The 21,503-nt window shown below is 38.7% G+C and overlaps 1 protein-coding gene across 1 annotated transcript in view; it reads right to left on the minus strand.

Moving 5' to 3' along the window:
• Positions 1 to 21,503, minus strand: part of LOC101847871 (cortactin-binding protein 2) — a 52,102-nt gene that overhangs the window by 18,999 nt on the left and 11,600 nt on the right. The window contains exons 4-11 of the mRNA XM_005097355.3: positions 21,228 to 21,467; positions 20,102 to 20,209; positions 18,293 to 18,415; positions 17,430 to 17,855; positions 10,726 to 10,858; positions 3,609 to 4,547; positions 2,998 to 3,097; positions 1,494 to 1,644 (exon numbers count right to left, since the gene is read on the minus strand). Coding sequence (XP_005097412.1) covers positions 1,494 to 1,644; positions 2,998 to 3,097; positions 3,609 to 4,547; positions 10,726 to 10,858; positions 17,430 to 17,855; positions 18,293 to 18,415; positions 20,102 to 20,209; positions 21,228 to 21,467 — 2,220 coding nt within the window. The remainder of the gene's footprint in view (positions 1 to 1,493; positions 1,645 to 2,997; positions 3,098 to 3,608; positions 4,548 to 10,725; positions 10,859 to 17,429; positions 17,856 to 18,292; positions 18,416 to 20,101; positions 20,210 to 21,227; positions 21,468 to 21,503) is intronic.

Below are 21,503 nucleotides of genomic sequence, written 5' to 3' on the forward strand. Positions count from 1 at the left end.
TGTGTGTGTATGTGTGTGTGTGTGTGTATGTGTGTGTGCGCGCGTGTTGAGTGTTGTAGGTAAGCTTGTAGGGTTGCCTCCCTTCTATCACTCTTGCCAATGCGTGGGACACAGGCTCCTTCTCTCTTGCATCCTTTGCTTCCTGATATGTCAAAGCATGATTTGATGACAAATGTTTTGTTATTGTCGACGTTGTGTAATTGTATGCCAAAACATTTTTACAAATCATACAAACAACTGTGTTTTCCTGCTTATAAAAAAAAATCCCAGGCTAGAGATCGACGTCCAGATATGATGACTCAATGATATCAACTCAAAACACACAATATGATTTACAAAAGAATACGTGTACAGTGAAAATGAAAGTACAGTGAAATTCAAAAGCAAGCGTTCAAGACAAAAGAAAGAGGAAAAGGAAGTGAATGATTTAATTTGGAACAGGCGGGCGTGGGGCAACAAGATTCAAAGTAGCAGTTGCCTATGTGCAGCGTGGTTTCGTACTGGGCTTCACGGTAGACACGACGAAGTAGGCCTAAACCTAGTTTAGCATTCACTCATAGCGGGGAAGAGGAAGGTGGGGTGGGGTGGGGGGTTGCGTGAGACAATTGATAGTGAATGACTGGCTGTTTCTTGCCTTAGGCCCCTACCGCACTAGGCCTACGACAGTTCATCCCAGGACGGACCCGTCTGACTTTGAAACCTTTGAAGTGGAGTGTAATGTACCGCACCTATTATTGAGACAGTACATTTTTGTTGCGTTGAGTCCCGAGTAGTTGTGAATTGCTACAACATCGGAGCGACAGGATGACCTAAAACTGTTTTCTCTTTCTCTTTTTTTCTAATACAAAGCAACAGAGCACGGGCACATGCAACCTCGATTCATCCACCTTGAAGACACAGTCTTGAATCTACATGTATCTAGGCCAAGTGCACGCCAAATTCAAATAGTGAAAAAAAAAACCCATAAGTAAACAAAACTCACAAAAATTAATTTAACTTGGTAATTGGCCATTAAATTGTGTTCCCCTCGTAATTTTTGCTAATTTTCTGTCGCTGATCACGAAAATCTTATTATTTTTAAAATTTGGCCAATATTTAAGAAATTTTTGGAATGCATTTTTAACTCCGCCTAAGCCAACATCAAAGAAGCCGCCTTATACGTTCTGGTGCGGTGTCTGTTTTTAAAGAAAAACTCGACTGTGGGACAGGACAGCCCTAGGCCTATCCCACGACAGAACTGTAATAGTGCGGTAGAGATTTAGATTCTTGCTTCGATTCTCGGAGTCTAGGCTAGGAACCAGGCTAAAAAAAGGAGACGGGAGGCATCGACCCTGGGCGGACTAGAAGCTTTGAGTCTGTGAATGAGATCGATTCTTTGAGTCCTCATTTGGACTCGAAAGAATCGATCCCAGAGTCGATCTTGCCCTGGCCTACGGTTAATATTGTAATTAAAAAATCCCTCAAAACAAATAAGCTTAAGTTTCACTTCATACCTGTCCAGCAAACAGCACATTAGCTCCATGCCTGAGCAAGAGCTGACAGCACTCTAGATGTCCTGCCTTCACTGCTAGATGCAGAGGAGTTTGGTTACTGGCGGATGCCACATTGACAGCTGCCCCTTTGCTTAGCAAACAACGCAGGCATCTGAGAAGGTAGAAAGATCATCTCAAAATCTTCTCAGATTTGTTTGTTTGTTTGAGTAAAGTAGAGAAGCACATTGACACAATAATGGACATTTAGTGCTGGAAAAAGTAAGACAGACAGAAACAAACAGAGGGAAAGTAAAGAAGTGACACCTACCAGTGGCACCCTTCAACCACCCGCTTCTCTCAGATTTCTATGGAGGACAATGTAAAAAGCAGCAAAACAAAATTGATGTAACAGGCACACGTAGACAACAAACTTCAGTGATTACGACAAGTTTTGTTTTTGCCCCAGGTAATAAAGACATTGAGTATGTGAATAAGCGCCTGGAGAAACACGCCAAGTCATCACTTTTGACTTTGAACTAAAAAGTAATTTCTGGTCATAGACATAATCCTTCAAAAAGACATTAACCATTTCTGAAGGGCATACTAAAAAGATTTGAATTAATTGGGGTTCTTTACATTTAAAAAAAGATCTGTTTTGACAACAGGGTGTCACATGTATTAGAGGGTCTTTGGAAACTGCAAATTTACATGTTTTGTGCCTTGGATCAATGTTTTTCATTAAAATCCATAGAGAAATATGTTTTTGAAGTGGACATAAAAAGCATTGAGCAACAAAAAACAACCCCCCCCCCCCCCCCCAAAAAAAAAAAAAAAAAAAAAAAATTTAAAAATCCATTCCAAATTGCTCGTGTCAGTTTCTTTAATTTCATTATTTTGACGAGAGCCTGATATCACCATGATGCAACACATTACTAGACATTGCAAGAATGATTTTGAAACAATACTTTTCCCCAGACAGAACACTGCATACAGAATGAGATTTAATCTTTGTTAAGGATTTTTATTTTTATTTATTCAAGTGGCAATAGTTCCAGGAATTAAACTATCAGTGTTGAGAAAGAGTGTTTTAGCATCCTGAACCCTTAAAGGTCACATAAAAATTTAACAAATAGAGTATGGAGAAAATAAACAACTTAAAAAAAAGTAGCAGTATGCAACACTACTACAACTACGAATAACCCACTCATCTAATCTGAATGAAAACAGCACACAGACTGAAAAAGAAAAAAAGCAGATGGCAGAGAGAAACAACAGAGAAAAAGGGAGAAAAAGACATTTACCAGTTTTAATTTGCAATCACCATTAGCAATAAGAATGCCAACCATGTGTGATATCTTGAATTGGGTCGACAAATTATGAGTTTGCTTGTAGCTTTTATACCCCCTCTCTCCACAGCTTAAAAGGGGAAGTAAATTTATTTTTAAACTGGGGGAGGAGGTTATAGGAGGCAGGAGGAGCGATAGACTCTAAAACTAGACCCTTTAAGGTAAAGTCAAGAGATTACCCAGTGTGTCCTTTGAAGGCTGCAATGTGTAGCGGAGTCACACGGTCATCTCTCATACAGCTTGGCTTGGCTCCGTTGTCCAGCAACAGCTTCACACAAGCTGACAGGACATGACAGAGATAAACACAGTGAGTAATGCACAGAGAATCAAACAAAATGAAGAGCAGCACGACCCCACTTCAGCCTTATGTAATACGGCAAGAACTTACTAGATTATAAGTAAAAATTAAAAAAGAAATGTGGTCAAGGTTTACACAATGGGTTGAAAAAAATAAAGGTGGTGTAATTTTACTTTAAAAAGTAAAAAGGATACATGTACTGGACAAGTATGACATGGCAGGTCAGCATGATAATAATCACTTTAATCCAGGACATTTAACAAAATATTTCCCAGGCGTGCATTCATTAAGAGGGGGTGCCACACTGTAATTTCCCGCCATTGAGACAAACATCGGGTCTGAGAAAACATTTTAAGAGGAATTCAGATAAATAGAACTCCAAATGACAAAAAAATGCTATAAGATACACCAGTCTTTCATAAAACCATTGAACATGAAACCAGTGTCTCATGTTTCATCAAACAACCGTATAAATTTCAGTTCGTAATTCACCTTCATGATTGTTCTCTGAGGCGCAATGAAGTGGCAGACTTCCTTCGCTCAGGGCCAGGTGGACATCCATGGGTCGCTCCATGAGAAAACTATGCAATGCCTCTACGTTGCCAGAGGAAGCCAGACTATGGACCCTGGAGGCTTTCACTTCAGCAGGAGGGGACAGACGGAGGTATGCAGTGGCTGCTGCAGTGAGGGTGTAGGAGGAATTGGGACTGATACTCAAGGGTTTGAGAGAAGACTGAGGGCCAGAGGAAGACACTCGTGAAGACGAATGCGAACGAGCGTGGTGGTGGAAGTGGTGATGGTGTGGGACTTTTGATGGAGATTTGGATCGGGATCGGGATGCAGCGTTTCTTCGCCGTGTTGAAGGCGATTGGGAAGAAGACTGCGGTTGCGATGTTATTACAGAGGTGGTCTCTGACTGCTGTGGTTGGTTTTGTGTTGTAGTTCGTGCAGAATGGGTTTTGTTGTGGGAGGAGTCTATCAAAGGGGAGGGACTTATCATAGGTGAGGAGGGGCTTATGACTGGGGAGGGGTTCAGAATGGAGAAAGCCGAACTAATCAATGGCTGAGTAGCCACATTACCAACCAGATACTCGGGTGAACTAGTTCTCTTTTCGTCCTTTCCACTGCCAGTGTTTGCTAAATTTATGGAAGAGGGTCGGATACTCTGGGTATTTCTAGAATTGCTACTTTTGTTTGAATCAGTGATATTTTTAATGGGATCTGGAGGTGAGTTGTCATTAAACATGGCAAAGTTGCTAACGACTGTCGGGATTAAACTGTCAATATTACAATTTTGTTTTTGTGTGTCTCTTTTGTCTTGAGGTTGGGAGAAAGAGGAGTTTGAAGGAGTGGCGATGGAAGCGTGTGAAGAAAATGATGGGGAGCTACGTGAGGCCGATGTCACATGTGTACGACTCGAATTGACTTCACCTGTGAAGTTGGGACAAATAACAAGAAGGGAGGGAAGAAGCAGACCAGAAAAGACGGGGCAGAGGGGCAAAAGAAAAAACTTAAATTAGTATTTAATGTGAGGAAAATAAAGAAGCCAGGAAAAGGGAAGAGTACAAAAACCCTGTTGTAAGTATATAACTGCTCTATACGGAAGTATGTCAACGTATTAAAATCAGCACAATCTTTTTGGTAAATAGAACCATCAACAACATCACAGCATACCTTCTTGTTTTTCCTGCAAAGTGACCTATCGCGGGTCGTCCTTGGTGACGCGCTCACTTAAAAATGACTTTCCTGAATTATGGCCTTAGTCTTTTTATGTCTAAGAAGAATATGTGTTTCTTACAACTTGTCAAAAAGATCCTTTGAGACCCTCATTTAGACAGCCAGTAAAGGTGCGAGAATTTACTATTAAAAAAGATGAAATGACAACAAAACAAGCTGTATCTGTACTGTGCAAGCAAAGAAAAAATAAAAACAAACTTGAAGACTGATCAGAGGATGCAGAGGCATGAAACAAGCCAGGTGACAGAAATGATGTATAAAAAACAATTAGAACTGACGTAGGTAGTAGGTACAACTTAAATACTAATAATGTACTGCTTGAGGCAAACTTTCAACACAGGAAACCTAAGAGTTACCCTATAATACCTTTTTCAGCAACATGTAGAACATTTGAAATTGATAAAGTCAATACAACAAAATGTGAAAGGCTCACTGGAATTATTTCTGAAATAGGCTTCACAATCCTGTTGTATCTTTCAGTAAGATGATTTAAATAAGGCACAGACCTAATTTCCACCTCTCAGGCAAGTCCTATGTATGCAATTGATGACTTCCTCTCTGCTCTTAACAAATCTATTCCAAACTTTAAAAATAAAAAATTAAAGACAAATTCCTTATCACTGAAGTGTTAAACCACAAGTTTGTAAACATGCTCCATCCTAAGTATACAGGTGCTCTGAAACTCCAATCTTAGTGGAAACAAAGATCAGCTGTTATTAGAACAATACCAGTCTCAAAGGATCTGGACTGAGGATGCTCTATTCAGTCATTTCCAAGTCATTAGCTCTCTTCCAAATTTTTATAAGCAGCAGCTCACAAAATTTGTATGGAACTCACCATAAACTACTGCAATGCACTCATCACATTACATAGGTAAAAGTGCAGACATTTCTGTTTCTAATGTCAAGAACGCTGCAAAATGCACAGCTAAAAGTCTCAATTGAACTTTATTTCTAGTAATATCCATAAAAATGTTGCATTTTTGTTTAACCACCATTATCCATTCTTATGAACAATGACAAATTTTTAAGCCTTAGAAACAGTGATGTTCTAGTACCTAAAGACGCAGCAAGACAACAGCAACATTCTTCCAGGTCCAAATGAGAATAGAAAAGAAGTAGACCACACCACAGCGTCCTTAATTCATCGGCACATCAGAATTGGAGTAAAAAAGTTCATGACCCATGACTCAATAGAAACAAATTTACCAGTCAGTTTGCCTACGCACAAAGGGCTGGGTTGAAATGAGCACCAGATAACACCAGAGTCTGGTATACTTGGTAGATTTTTTGTGTAACACAGTGTACTTTACGCCCAGTCATACTCTTACAGATACACACTTCAATTGCAAGGATAGAAAACCAGCAATTATCTTTTTCCTCTTCTTGTGTGATTAAAGTGTCTACTCTTTCTAGGTAATACATGGCACAGGTTAAGAGAACATGGGCCCCACACAGGCACCATTCTTCTTTTCCCTTTGTCTTGCGATAAAATGATAAAAGTACACTTAGACAATGAGACCCAAAGTGTTATAAAGGTACGATGTACACAGAAGAAAGTGACAAGGTCCAGACAAAGGGAACAAACAGAGATAAATGCAATGAAGATGAATTTATTGCACCAAAACATATTAGTTGTCGAGGTCAAACAATGAGGGCATTGTTAAATGCCACCAGTGATAGTCCTAAAAAAAATAAACCACAAAAAAACCAAACAACAACCCTTATTTTGCTATGAGAGCAATTAATTATCATTTATACTACCAGCGTTCTTGCAACATGTTTTGCGATTTTTAAAGAATGAAATGGTACACTTAGTCTCCAAAAATGTTCACATTTAAACCTGATGACAATGAGAAATATAACTCCTTACAATATGAAGTCCAGTTGGAGCATTTAGGTACGCACACAGGGAACAATGACATCAACTTTTGTAACATTTAGATGACAAGCATTATGATGAAACTCATTGGTTGTAAACTTTCTAATAGTTTCATGAACTGAGTCACACTTGTGAATACAATGCATGAACAAACTCTGCTGTATCATATTTTCTATGCACCAGGTTTCTCATTCGATGACCTTATTCTTGTCTCTACTTTCATAGACTGTAAAAAAAATAGAAAAATGTTTCTTCTTTTTTCTTCTTATGCTTTGCCTGCAGGACTAGAAAACAATCAGCAGTGTATCTAACTGTTGCGGTCATTGAAATGTTAATTACATTTGTGTTTAACAAATTTCGTTCCAAGAAAGACAAATTGTACTTATCAAGATATACGCAATAAAACATTTGCCTTGATGGTGAGGTACCAATGTCATACACCAAAGGATTGGAGGAAAAAAAAAAAAAAATTCTCTTTCATTGAAAAATATTTGACTTTGAAAAGAAATTTTTGAGAAATGCGATAAACATGACAAATCCCAGTGGTAGAGGTGAGACAGTAAGTCAACAGTGATAAAGCTTGCAAGTCAACACAGTACCAGTCACCCAGATACAAATGGGGCACAGTTTAAAGCATGAACTGCACTGCAGTGATCAAGACAATCTGAGCAGCTGGACCCACGCCAGGGCTGCTTCAGGTTTTCCCGACCCAATCCAGTGTAGAGAGAGGCATTGCGTTATCCTACCATAGCTCTTTAGAACATTAGTGGTCATTTCCAGCATATTCATGGCATCTATGTACAATGTCTATGTACAAAAATCTTCTTCAAACTTGTATTCTGACTTGAAGAAATTTGAAGTTGTGCAACATGTGCATACATATTAGCATTTCACCACCTTTGGCCCCAAAGTAAGGAAGATTCACTATTACATAGAACCCAAGAATGAAATCTGTAGGTGTTGTCTGTCATTAGATAAATACGCAAAACTGGGTATCTTGTGCCAACTATACTGCTGAGCCAAACACACCTCGGAAGACAGGGCTAAGGGTGTCCCCATCCTTGAAGCAGAATACAGTAGTTTTAGCTATTAATTTTATCAATAGCTTTTTCAGCCTTAGCCCACCAAATAAATGCAAAGACGTAAAAGTGTTCATTTGCAAAATACGTAGGTACATTTTTAAATTACCTACCTGGAGTCTTCAATTCCTCCCCTCCCCCAATCTGACAACGCATACCACAGAATAAAAACAAGCTGTAGTAGATTATACATTAGCCCACACACATTTTTCCATGCATCACAGGTATGCGCCATACACATTCACACATTCAAATTGTGGCCTTTAACCTAACCTGTGACTATCAATTCAAGCAAGCCTATGAATAGTGAAATGCTCTTCAAATATACAAAGAGATAGCTTCTTTGCAAGCACTTAAAACTTGGCACAGAAGCTAAATTATGCACAGTCATATTTTGATCTTTTGTTTCTCCTGCTTAACATGACAGTCACAGAAACATTCACATGAAAGTATATAGAATAAATTGACTGCAAAATAATTTCGCAGAACATAAGCCTATGTATATAAATGAAACAAAAAAACCAAGTGCAACTGAGGAAAAGCCCCAAAGCCCAAAAAATTTTTACATGAGGACGCATATTCTATTTCACACCCTGTAAGTATCATTGCAGAAAGAATTTATGGCGTTCACGAGAACTATAAGATTAACAAAGGTTACTGGTAACAAATCTAGGAAAATGTAAGCTTCACTAATCACTACAAGAACTGAAATTTCGAGAGAAAAGCGCACTTCAATATTGAAGCCAATCGTTTTCATAACATGATATTTCTAGAGCAACTGCTTTAATAACACTCAGTGCAAACACTTTCACACTGAGGAATTTTCGGATAAAATGAGCTTCAGTATTGTAAAGCAAACCTTTTATTGGATTAGAACTTAAGCTATCTTCCCTATCGCCTTGTAATAGCATTACGAAACCAAATAAATGCCCCCCCCCCCCCCCCCCAATATCTGAACCCAATACTCGCAATGCTCTTCACTTCAACGCAGCATTTGAGATGCAGTCAAAAGTCTAACATCTTCCTTTCACAAGGGAACTGAGTTGTGGTAAATCATTTCCTGACAATGCATTGGTAAATTTTGCACCCTTTCCAATGCTTATCAAGGTTGTAGAGCTATATCAAATCTTTCCCATGTAACTTTCACTGTCAAATAATCGTTGTTATTAATATTTACACATATTCGATACGCTACATATGCCAGTAGCCAAAATTACTTAAAATGTCTTCCAAGGCATTATTGAACAAAAGATGAAGCATCATAAATAAGCACCCCTTGCAAAGAAATGACCCACTTCTTACAACTCAAAGCCACATATTCTCCCACTATATGAACAATCAGTTTGAAGAAACGGAAATGTATGCCTCTTTCTATGCCATTTCTTGATGCATGATGAAACCATCATTTTTTTCAAACCTTTGCAAATATCCTATATACAGGGGTAACCTAAAAAGAATAGGCAGCCAAGCTCCCAGCAAACCATGCAAGTTAAAATAACCATGCACAAGGGCACAAACTTTGTTTTTCTTTGTTTCACATTCTGAGTTAAAGAAGAGCACAGAGACATGATAACAGTCAGTTAGTAATGGGGAGGGGGGGGGAGAGAGAGAGAGAGAGAGAGAGAGAGAGAGAGAGAGAGAGAGAAAGAGAGAGAGAGAGAGAGAGAGAGAGAGAGAGAGAGAGAGAGAGAGAGAGAGAGAGAGAGAGAGAGAGAGAGAGAGAGAGAGAGAGAGAGAGAGGGAGGGAGGGAGGGAGGGAGGGAGGGAGGGAGGGAGGGAGGGAGAAAGGGAGGGAGGGAGGGAGGGAGAGATAGACAGGCACTCTCTAACCACCATTTATCCAAGTCTGAAACCATACGCTTTCAAGACACCTGAACCCGGTGCTTTTTAGATTATACAAATAATATCCACTGTCTAGTTAAATCTTTGCTTCACAATCTAAACCTGTTGTTTGACAGTCACTTAACAATCTCACTACAAAATGAATTAAAAACCATGATTCACTGAAAAAACTTTAGATACATAGATTTTTGTGGACTTTCACACACAGGATTAAGCTGTTTGCGGAGTACAGTCACAACCTAGCAAAGCACACTAGACATTTTCCTTTTTGCTTTTTTTGAAACACCCATTCTGATAACAACTGACAGATGAAAACCTTTATTTATTGTAAGTACTAAATCTAATCTAGATCTATATTAGTATTAGAGTAGGAATTTGGATCCCTATCCATACCCTTTGTCTGTTAGCTATGCCTTTTGCTTTTCTTTGAACATATTTTATTATATGACACTTTCCCCAACATCTCAGACAGAAAGCACAACAAAAAGAAAGCCCACATCTAGGGAAAAACAGAAAGTCCCGATATTAACATTGTTGAAATATGCACACATTCCAAATTTATGAGCACATGAAGTGACCAGTCATATTTTGACTGTCTGACAGCTTAAAATTAAGATGTTCGAGGCAAAATTTGTGCATCCTATAGAACTGGCACTAAGCTGAGAATTTATAAAAATTAAGAGCATAATCACCAATTTTTAATGGAGATAAAGAACTTTTTATACTTTGAGAACACACAACAGGAAACAGATAATTTCCTATCACTTCCAACATGTGATCAGGAAATTAGTTTAAGTAAGCTCTTTGATAAAGACATCTGTACAAACTTAAAATTGTTCAGACTGCAAATTCAGTATAGATTCGTTACTACATTCAGGCCAGTTTGAAACCACATCATTGAATTGAAAAACAAATGTACATGCCAGTAAATATAACTACTAAAGCACTATCTGTTTTTGAGTTCCCCTGCATGCTCTGATATCGGCTGTCCGCTCACAGATGTCCTGTGCTCATACTCAACAATGTGTTACCAGTCCAGACAGAATGAAAAGCAAAACTAAAATCCTTACCTGTGGTCATGGTGGCCAGCAGCTGCTGCAAATTGGCCATCTCAGGGCCTAAGAACTCAAGCCCGGGGCTCTCAGGTGGCATGACAACAGTAGGGGTGGGTGCATCTATTGGGGCACTATCCACAACATGACACTGCAAGAAAACAGCAAGCACATGCACCATGCACATTACCACAGAGCAAACTAAAAATGATAGGGGGGAAAAACGTGAAACAGAAAGGAAAACAAACTTTAAGATGGAGGGCAAAAACCATAAGCAAGAGCTAAAAACAAATTGATACGAAGGAGGTGAAAATAAAATGGATTTAAAGCTGAACACAATTAAGAGTATGTGAACACATAAGGGTTTGTAAGTGAGGCCAAGAAGAGTGGGTTATGGTTATCTACAGAATCTTTTAGAATTCAATACTTTACTACAGCTACATAAACCATGCATGTTAATAGTCTGAGGATTTAGTTGAACCTGCTCTAACAGCTACCTGTCCAAGACAATCACCTGTACAAGAGACCCTCTCCTCCTCCTCCCTCCCCATTTCTTATATATTATAATGACACTGTCCAAGATGTCCATCAGTCTAAAAAACCCTCTTTTTTCTCCTCGACAATGGGTGGTTCCTTGGACAATTTCGTCAGTACATGGTCATGGTTTGTGTAGCTACAGAAATTTTACTAACTTCATAAGAGCTGAACTTTCAAAAGTATTCTTTTGGCAAACCACCATTAGCTGAGTAGCCACTAATTAGTATAGAGCCTTTGTGATTTTGTCAACAGCTGTGACACCTGTATTGTTATATATATATTTATACCATTATGCAATTATTGCAGTCTTACATTTAGGAGTTAGATCTTAAACAGCTGCTGTGTATAGTTGAGAGAGACATTTGTGCACATAGAGACAACAAAACACAAAAGGTAGAACAGGAAGCTGAAATGAATTATACCTGACAAAAACAATATAATCAAGGAAAGTGTAAATCAGACAGAGCTGCACATCTATACATGCTGTACAAGCATCACAACAACCTGAGGTAAGTGTTACAACATTTAGAACAGAAGAATAAAACAATATATGTTTCTCTCTTTACATTTATGTTTGCTGAACTTTAGGAGAGAATATTTTGTGGAAAAGAGCATGAAAACTGTCAAAAAGAAGACACTAGAGGGAGAATGGTATGTAAAGAAATAGAGAATAATGCTAAAAACTGAACACAGAATGCAACTGAAGAGTAAAATTCTAAACAATCACTGACAAATAAGATTTTTAAAAATGAAAGAGGACTGGTCTGGGGAGAATTGCACAAAATAAAAGGTTCTTAATATTAAAACAAAGCAAATAAATTATGACGTAAAACGCTGAAGACTAAATTTAAGAACACAATGTTGAAGTTGGCTGGCTTTCTAATAATATTCAGCACACAATCCTCACAACCATTTATATAAACAAATGTACAGGCAAGAACAAATGAACTGCAAACTGTCATGCATTAAGCCATACAGCACACAGCAAAGTGCCATTACACAACAAAGCTAAGACATTGCACAATTCTGACCAGTGACTTCTTTACTGCCACCGTCTATGTACAAAATAATACGTTGACTGCAGTAACTAATGTTTCTCCCCCTCCTCCCCCACTCAGAAAAACTAAGCATGCCTGAACTATGTTTACACTATATTACAGTACGGTATTCCTCAAGACTTCCAAAAGAATAAAAATTAGAATTCATTGATTCAGTATCAAGGTTGCATGAGCTCTTTACCTAGAGCAATTGGAAGATATGGTAATTTATAATAATCCACGAATAGTCCAGTATTCAGCACCCTTGTACTGCTGTAAAAGGTAAGAAATATAAGCAAATGCCAAAGCTGAGACTGGTGCTTGAGACGAATACTAATGGTTTTTTCACAAACAAAACCATACACATTTGTCAAATGAACCAAATGAAAACTATATTTGCTGCACTGGTCATAAGCCTTGTTGTCTACTTATGAGTCATGCCAGTGCTCCGTGGCTCTAATGCAAGTGAGAAGACATCTAAAATATGGGCACTTATTTTTACTTTACCTTATGTACATTGCTGAAAGGCCTAAATAAGAGCATTTCATCGTCCAGGAAAAATATATGAAAAAAAAAAACCCTCCATAAAAACACTCTCCAGGTTTCCATTCCACTTTTTCATCATAAACAGGAGCTCTACTGACAAGTTTGCAATTAACAATTCTTTGCACCATGCAGCACAGCGCTGTAAAACTCATTCTCATAATTATAAATCCCAAAGTAATGAAAACGAATGTACATGATGAGCACTGAATAAACAGTGCAAATTCTGAAAAAGTAACATTTTTCATAAACAATCTGATGTGCACAGAAATCTTGACAATGGGTCAATAACTCTTAACACATATCTTCAAAAAGTCACATAAAAATTACCATCTTTATCAGACCCGTGACAAGCATTTGAGTCAATTTGAAATTCTTGGAAGAGCAAACTGTAATTATTTCTATTCTTAATAAATTTTGGAAGTACCATCGCGACTCCACTGAGTAAGGGGAATTAGACAAATAAAAGTATAAAATTGTGCAAACTCCAGACAAAAAGAAAACCATTTTCCCCCCATGAATAATAGATACAAGCATATAAAAATCTGATGAATAAAGAAGATAGTTGAAATGTTCTTATTAAAAATCTTTGCTAATTCCATTTCGCCAAGACAATTGAATTATTATCATTTCAAACTGTATAACTTGAAATGGGATTGAAGAGCTTGAAAACACAGACAAGCCGATGTACAGACAAGCCTAGCCCCTTCCCCCCCTTCCCAAAAAAAAAGAAAAAAGAGAATTCAAAGAAGCAGAGACATCCCTCTGGACTAGTTCTAACTATTTCTTGACAAAATAAACAACTATAATGATAGCGAGCTTTTTTTTTCCATCACCAGAAACACCACAAGCCTGTGGCAGATGAAGTAAAAAGGGATGCAGAAAAATTTACTTGTTTTAAATCCAAAATATAACAATAACGTATCAATCTAGGATAAAGAATATATGGACCATCACGTGAGATTTTTATGTTGTTGCTGTGTTCACAGAATTTTTTGGCCATTTATTGATTTACATGTGTCATGACGCAATGGAATCAGGCGCTCGTCAATTTTTTGGTATGTGGAGTTATTGCTATCATCTAAAAGCTTATCCATTTCCCTTGTTTTCAATTTTTTTAAAAATCCATCTATCTTGAATAGAGGTTGAGATATTTGAGATTGAAGGAGGTGGGGTCACATGGTTTCAGTTGTAACATTAGTGAGAAAATGGCCGCTAAAGTTCGGTAACTTCAACAGATTGAGAGTCCTTGAAAACTGAAAAATTACGTATTCTGTACCTTCAATCAACGTTTTTCAGTCAAATACACTTGAAAATATGTTATTATATGAACACATAAGGTAGGTGTCGGGCCAAAAAACAAAATTTCGGTAAAAATTGCCAAACTGGCGTAAAAATGTATGTTTCTTCGTTTTTATAATTTTGATGTGCGCCTGATTTCACCACAATGCCTCATATATGTAGCTAGATGTCCATTCAAGCACCTACATAACATTAAAAGCCACTGAGGTCAAAAGGATGACAAAAATTGAAGGGCAAAGGTTAACTGACACACTGAAACCAAGAAAGGTCTAAAATTACTCTTCCCTTATCTAAGAAAAAAATTCTGCACTACATAAAATTACCACATACCAGAATAACCAATACTAACAATATGATTACTTTTCCATGCATCAGCACAATTTTAGTCCAATTCCCCCTAATACAATGGCAACCTTGCTTATATATCAATTCAGTAATTATTTGCCACTTTTAACTATAGCCCCCTGAGCAGCATGAAACCTTTCAAATTGTCTCAGCTTAGCCACCTTGTTTGCAATACTCAGGCGATATTGGCAGGGATGAATTGAGAGAGAGATAAGATGTAAGTAACAATGCTTCGGCACAATGGGCTCTGGATTACATTCATCCGAAAAAAGAAAAGTTCATTGGCATGATAACTTTTGCTAAGTGTTTTGGGGAAAAACAAGACAAACGGAGCAAAAACAAAACTGCACACATTTCACCAGGATGCAGACACGCTTTCGTACCCTCGAACCATCTACACACTTATACAGTGGAGAAAAAATTGGACAACATAGTTTGGAGATACAAAATCACTGGCACAAAAAATGAATAACAGACAAAAATTGAGGATGAAAAGATTTCAACTCTCATATTCTTTTAGTTCTCTGAATTCAGATATATTGCACGCGTCCATTTCAACTATGTTTCAATTTAACTTCAAAGACCTCAATTTTTTACTAATGATTAATTATACTTGCCTGGCAATGAAAAGTACATACTAAGCCCATATTTTAAACACTCTTTGACTGTCCTAAAACAAAATGACCAAATGCAGTACAATTAACATGTAATCAAAACTCTTGTCTCATAATGCACAAAACCATAGACAGTCTTGTAATACTGGGCAGGCAGGTAACTAGGCAACACACTATGTTTTGAGTCCTGTTTGAAACATTGTTCAAAAGAAAAGTAACTATAACAAAATCTTCACTGACATCACCCCCTCACTGGAACATTGTTTTCGTTTACCTTTAAATACAGTCATGTCTGGGCATTCCGACAATAACCCCTTTTACCTCTGAATCCAGTAATTTTCCTTAGGGATGTCTCTATAACAAATGGTCTCCACTATGTGATAGAGCCAAATAATCTGATCTCAATTGTTAAAAAACCTGTAAGTTATGAACACCAAAGCTGAACCCACAATGACTCTCATTCTTGGCATGCAAGTTTAAAGTACAGATGTTAAAAATAAGTGACATCTGTTGATATGCTTTAAATAAGAAAAGTCTTCCTTTCATACAATCACATTAAATAAAAAGACCCTACAATTAGTTTGGCAGTTCATTAAAACATTATCTACACAAAACCTACATTACAACCAAATCCCTGCCATCCAAGCACAGAAGACTTCAGACTGAAAAAATAATATTAAAAAATTAGAAAACCCCCTCTGTTGCACTGATTTCAATTCATTCTCACACAGATGTTTTAATGATCCGTACAAATCAACACTTTATTTTTTCCCTTTTGTCAAAACGTACAGACATTTGCTCACTATCCCTTAAACATATTGAACAACTAATAAAAAATCCAGCTGCTGGTTTGCATGTATAAAATTCAAAGCAAAATTGTTCAAGATGATACGACTTACATTTTTGCGATGAGAGAAACTTGCAAAATCAACCATTACAAAAAAACATGACAGGGGTAAAAATGACATTCATAGGCACTGAAATCAGACAAGAAATTAATCAAAAGTTTTCTCACTGGCATACAAACGATCACACATGTTCCCCTTGCATTATACAGCAAGCAAAACCTCAAATTCACGGAAAAGAAAAATATCATCCTGATGCACATCAAGATGCAGCAAAAATTGTGACACAGCTATGTACAAAGACAAATTGCATTCAAGTCTCCTTGCATGGTCATGAACTATGGTACGGAGTGAGTGATAAAAGAAATCAGCAAATGGAGGTCCTCACACGAGTGACTGAAAATACATAGTAATGGCAACCACACAGCAGAAGACTACCAACCTGCCTGCCTCAATCAGTTAGTAATGTGTGCAGATGGGACTGTCTGATATGGAAGGAACAGATGTGTGTGCACTCTTAAAGTACAAGCAAGCCAAGTGTAGTTTCCTGAAGTGGTTAATCCATCTAACAAATTCTCTCACATCAAAAAGAAACCAAATAGCTGGTTGGGCGAGCAGCAAGCAATTGATAATTATTTGGCATTGACACAAACCTGAGAGGTTTTCCGAACGGCAGAGGGAGATGTTTCGCGAACCTGGGTGCGAACGCTAGCTACAGCGCTGTTGGATGCGGCTGGATTGGTCGATGGAGAAGGGCCACTGCTACTGACCACGGTCACAGGGATCTGGACACCACGCAGCTGTTGCTGTGATGGCAGTTTTCCTGGAGTGTTGCTGTACTGGCCAGGATGGGAATCCTTGGCGCTACCTTGACCTCCTACCCCTGGCATTTTGGGAGGGGGTGAAGGTTTGCTGCTGCTTCCAGGATTTGGAGAGGCAAAGTTCGGTTTGTTTGGTGGGATAGGGGGTGGTACTCCACGGCCAGCCGGAGCAGAAGGTGAGCCATAAGCTGTGGGCTTTCTGAGCTGGGAAGACCCGGTGGTCCCCTGAGCAGCCCCTCCTCCGACGTGAAATGAGATTCTTCCTCCCCCATGAGTGGTCACCGTGGCACTCGAGCCGGGGGAAACATTCACCACCCTGGCCCCACCAGATCCAACATCCACATCCACCCGATCCACCCCTCCCGCTGTTGCAGATGCACCCACTGGTGCCACCCGCATTCCTCCTGGTGCGGCCACTCGGCGAGCTGCCCCTCCTCCTCCTGAAGAAGAAAACCCCTCTTTGTAAATGACTTCTCTCTCTGGAGAGCTGGACCCTATACGACCTCCATCCACGACCTTTGGGCTTGATTTGATAAACGGAGGCTTGTTGGTTCCACTTGAAGGTGCAGGCGATCCCCCTGGTCCACTTCCTCGTGCTGCTGAAGCCAACCCTGCGTTTGCAGAAGGCTGAACGCTACTATAAGACTGAGGAGGATAATTATTAGCATTGGGACTTACAGACTGGGTTGTTGAACCCGACACTTGAGGGGAAGCTCCCGCGCCACGCCCGGCAGACGGTGGGTTTAATGAGCGGGCAGGGGAAGCTGAGGAGCGAATCTGTATGCTGCTAGGAGAAGAGCCACTGCCAGTCCATAGCTGTTGCTGCAGCATCTCCACTTGCTGGGAGAGTCGAGATACTTCAGTCTTCAGAGTACCCGTCTGTCTTTCCTCTTCCTGCAACCGTCTTCTCAGGTTGTCTCGTTCAGAGTCAAACTGGGTATTCTGCTTTTCCAAGGCCGCTTCCATCTTCAGGGACTTTTTGCTTTCTTGAGCAAGACCTTCTGCCATGTTCTGCATGCGGGACTTTTCATCAGTCAGAGCAACTTCCATCTCATCCCTCAGTTGGTTTTCAGCAATGATGCGTTCAATTAAATTTTTTCGTTCCTAGGAACAGAAAAAAGTAAAAGAAATTTTAGAAAAAGATACTCGTTTTGGTGCAACATTCCATTCAGTAAAACAAAGCCACAAAATCTAAACCACACCCCATACACATAATATTGAGAATCAAAATTTCCTTTTAGCATGGAATTACAAGGAAACTCCTCGAGAAACTCAAACAACACATCTGGAGGCCTTTATTCATCAGAGACACCTTGCTGCTGAGTTTTATCTGTTTTCCAACCCCACATGTGAAGCTTACATTTTAGGACAACAAAACAGGTCAGATCATTCAGAAAGAGACATTTGTTTCAATCCCAAACCAGCAAGCATCATACAAAGATAAGTATGCTTGTAAATTACCAGAATCCATAAAACCACTTAGTCGTATCATTTCACAGCTTCAAAGCAAGAGCTACATATAAGATAGAAATGAGGAATACCTTTATAAGCATAATGGCAACTTGTTTGTGCCTTGCTGCGTTGGCTCTTTCCTCCTCCAAGCTTGCAAGGGTCTTTTTCAAATCTTTTTCCAACTTCTTGTTCTGGTTCTTCTCAAAGTCAATCTTCAATTTTAAAAAAATATTTAAAAATCCAGATAAATACACAGAAATGCATTTATCACAACATATCTAGCACTATCCTGGTCAGTTTGCTCTGCCTTTAACCCTTTGAGCCCTGAACCCCTGAAGCTACCATGCCCCTCTGCTTGAGCTCCTCAGCAACATATTACTAACATTGATATAATCGTCGGAATCACATTCCATATTCCACTCAGGGTAGTCCTTGTCAATACGACCATCTAATTCAGAAAGATCTTCAAAATAATAAATAACGTTATGCGTAGTAAACACTGCTTTCCGTACGCATTTTGTCTCAGGCCGGCTGGGTTGGAGATAGGGTCTTGCTCACTGCTGTCTAGGCATAAGGGTAGTTTTACGCGCCACTGGTACAAGGGCTCAAAGGGTTAAAATCAGAAATGGAGGCAAGTATAATTTTTCTTTAAAGTAGAGGCGAAAAGTAATGAAAGTTGCTGATGCTGATTTTTTTTTTCTTTTAATACAGAAAAACAACTATTTATATCCAAACCAAGTAATTTATGCTTTATGCATTATGGAAAGTTCATGGAGACAATATTCTTCACTGCCTAGAGATTAATTCAAGAGTTTAAAAGTATGATCAATTTCCTGAATTGACCCGATTACACATATAACTAAAACAAAACAGCCCAGAATTGGAATAGAGTTCACCACTGTAGCACTCAGCATTGAATGAGAGGACTTTGAAATGATACTGAAAAGTTAAATATAAACCCCTGTGTTCACCATTTTACCAGTGACATGCTACAGCATGAGTAACTGATATCAAACATCCTCTTCTTACTTCTTAAACAGTGTTCATAACAGCCACAGAAAAGTATTGTAGAGAAATGAAGTCAAGACCAAGGAGCTGACTTACAGGACTCTTCACTCTTTCCGGACGTAGTTGTTTTGGGGTCTAGACGTAATTAACTTGTGACTCAATTCGGCTACACAGGTGATGTACAAAATAACTTCATATAAGCCTAACCATGACTCAAAACGTAACATATGATATATCAAATTGAAGGAAATTGAATAAGGAATACATTCCAACATGAAACAAGGATTGATTTTGAACATAAGTATGCATTACAAAGGTTAGAAATGGTGACGGTGGTGAGAAAAATACATTTTGACGGAAAAAAATTACACACACTAAACATGTGAAAGCGAATCAGTATAGCTATCTTATCATATAGATTCCATAAAATTCTGAATGTGCAGCTTTTTATCTGAATGCAATATTCCAATTTTTGTTTGAGTTATATTATTTATACCGAGTCCGGTTTCGTCGTTTTGTTGATGCAAGACCGCAAGAACTAATTCACTCGTTTTTCGCCATACCGCCGCTTTGACAAAGAGAAACTAGATGTTTTCCTTTCCTAAACCCTTTCCAAGTTTTCAACAACAATAAAAAATACTTATAAATAATGGATCATGTTAAAACGAAAAAACTAAGGCACCCTATCACAGCCGATATATCGGTGATACGTCCGGAAAGAGTTAATGACCAGAGAACAGGGAGCATTAATTTGTAGCATTGCCAAAGCTGACAAGTCTTACAATTTAGACCTCAATTTGAGACACAAAAGGCCTAGGAGTCCCTGAAAAGATAGGCATAGATACAATAATGATATCAGCTTGCAAAACCAAATCAAAATGAACACTTACTTCAGCTTTCAATCTCTCCCTTTCTTTTTCCAACATGTAAGTCACATCATCTCCCTGCGCAGTGTCTTGCGCATGCTTTTGCTTCTCTTCCTCCAGCTCAGTACAAACCTACAATAAAATTAATTTAACATAGTATAAAAGCACAGCAGTCACTGAGTAAGATCCTGGTGCTTGAGGGCCAGGAAAAAGTGGAATGTACAGTAAATGGGACATGAGATGAGTCCAAAGAATCTTTCCTTACTCTAAAATCAACAAAGGCCTGGGCCAAGCATGCTGCAATCATTCAGACTTGGGCTTTTCAACCATTGGAAGTCTACCCATTTTACCCTTAATCATCATACAGTCCCCCCACACCCCCCTAAAATGGCAAAGGCTAAATAATGTCTGCCAACTGTAAGTGTGGTGAGACTCTGAATTGATAGAAATTGACATGATGATGACCATTCAGTACAGAAACAAAGCAAGATAAATAGACAGAGAAAAAAAAACAAAGAAAAGAAATAACACTTCACAGTGGTGCCCTTTGACCAACTGTGAAAACCCTTGTCAAAAGCTTAAAATAGAGATTATGGTGCTAAGCCAGATTAAAGCCACCTCATTGCAATTATAATGCTCATGTGGCCACCCATCCTGTATCAGACAGATTGGTCAGAACTGTGGCAAATAAAAGTATTCTGAGATCAAGCATCCCCACCACTAAGACTTTTGAATAATTTTAGTTCAACAGGTACATGTGCCTAGCAAACAATATAACAATTTTAACTTCTTTTTAATGAATGTTTGGAGGACATGGGCAAACTACAAAAATCATACATGTTTGCTTATAAGCATCTATTCTCATTGCAGACACATTGATGGTCACTCAACGGTGTTAAGGTGACCAGCACACTCAGTGACTTATGTGCCAACACATACAGAAGAAGGGCAGTTGTAAAGCAGTACGAAGACTTCAATGACTCGACGCTTGAATACGATCCAATCCTATGATTACTTACCATCAGGATATGACCAAAAATAAGCCCATTATGAGTCTATGAATATGAAACACAATGCCATTATTAGCAATCAATTTTACCCACAAAAATAATCCAAGTTAAAAACAAAAAAAACAAAAACAAAATTAAACCTTATGAAAGCGCTTTTCAGAATTTCCCAGCTGTTCTCTCATCTTGAGCTGAGCTTTGCGCTGGGTAGCTATAAGGTTCTCCAGTTGGGCAAGTTGATTGTCGTACATACTCTTAATAGCCGATTCATCAAAGCCAGCCTCTGTTTTACCCTCAGCATCTCTCTGAAGGGCAACAAAAGGGTCTCCTAGCCCAAACCTTCCATATTTGGCTTGATATAGGAGTTGCTTTGCCTTTTCAGCCTGTGGGAATACAGAAAAAAAAGCTGAATGGTCTAA

The sequence above is a fragment of the Aplysia californica genome, unplaced genomic scaffold (genome assembly GCF_000002075.1).
Source record: "Aplysia californica isolate F4 #8 unplaced genomic scaffold, AplCal3.0 scaffold00152, whole genome shotgun sequence".
Classification (NCBI taxonomy): Eukaryota; Metazoa; Mollusca; class Gastropoda; order Aplysiida; family Aplysiidae; genus Aplysia; species Aplysia californica.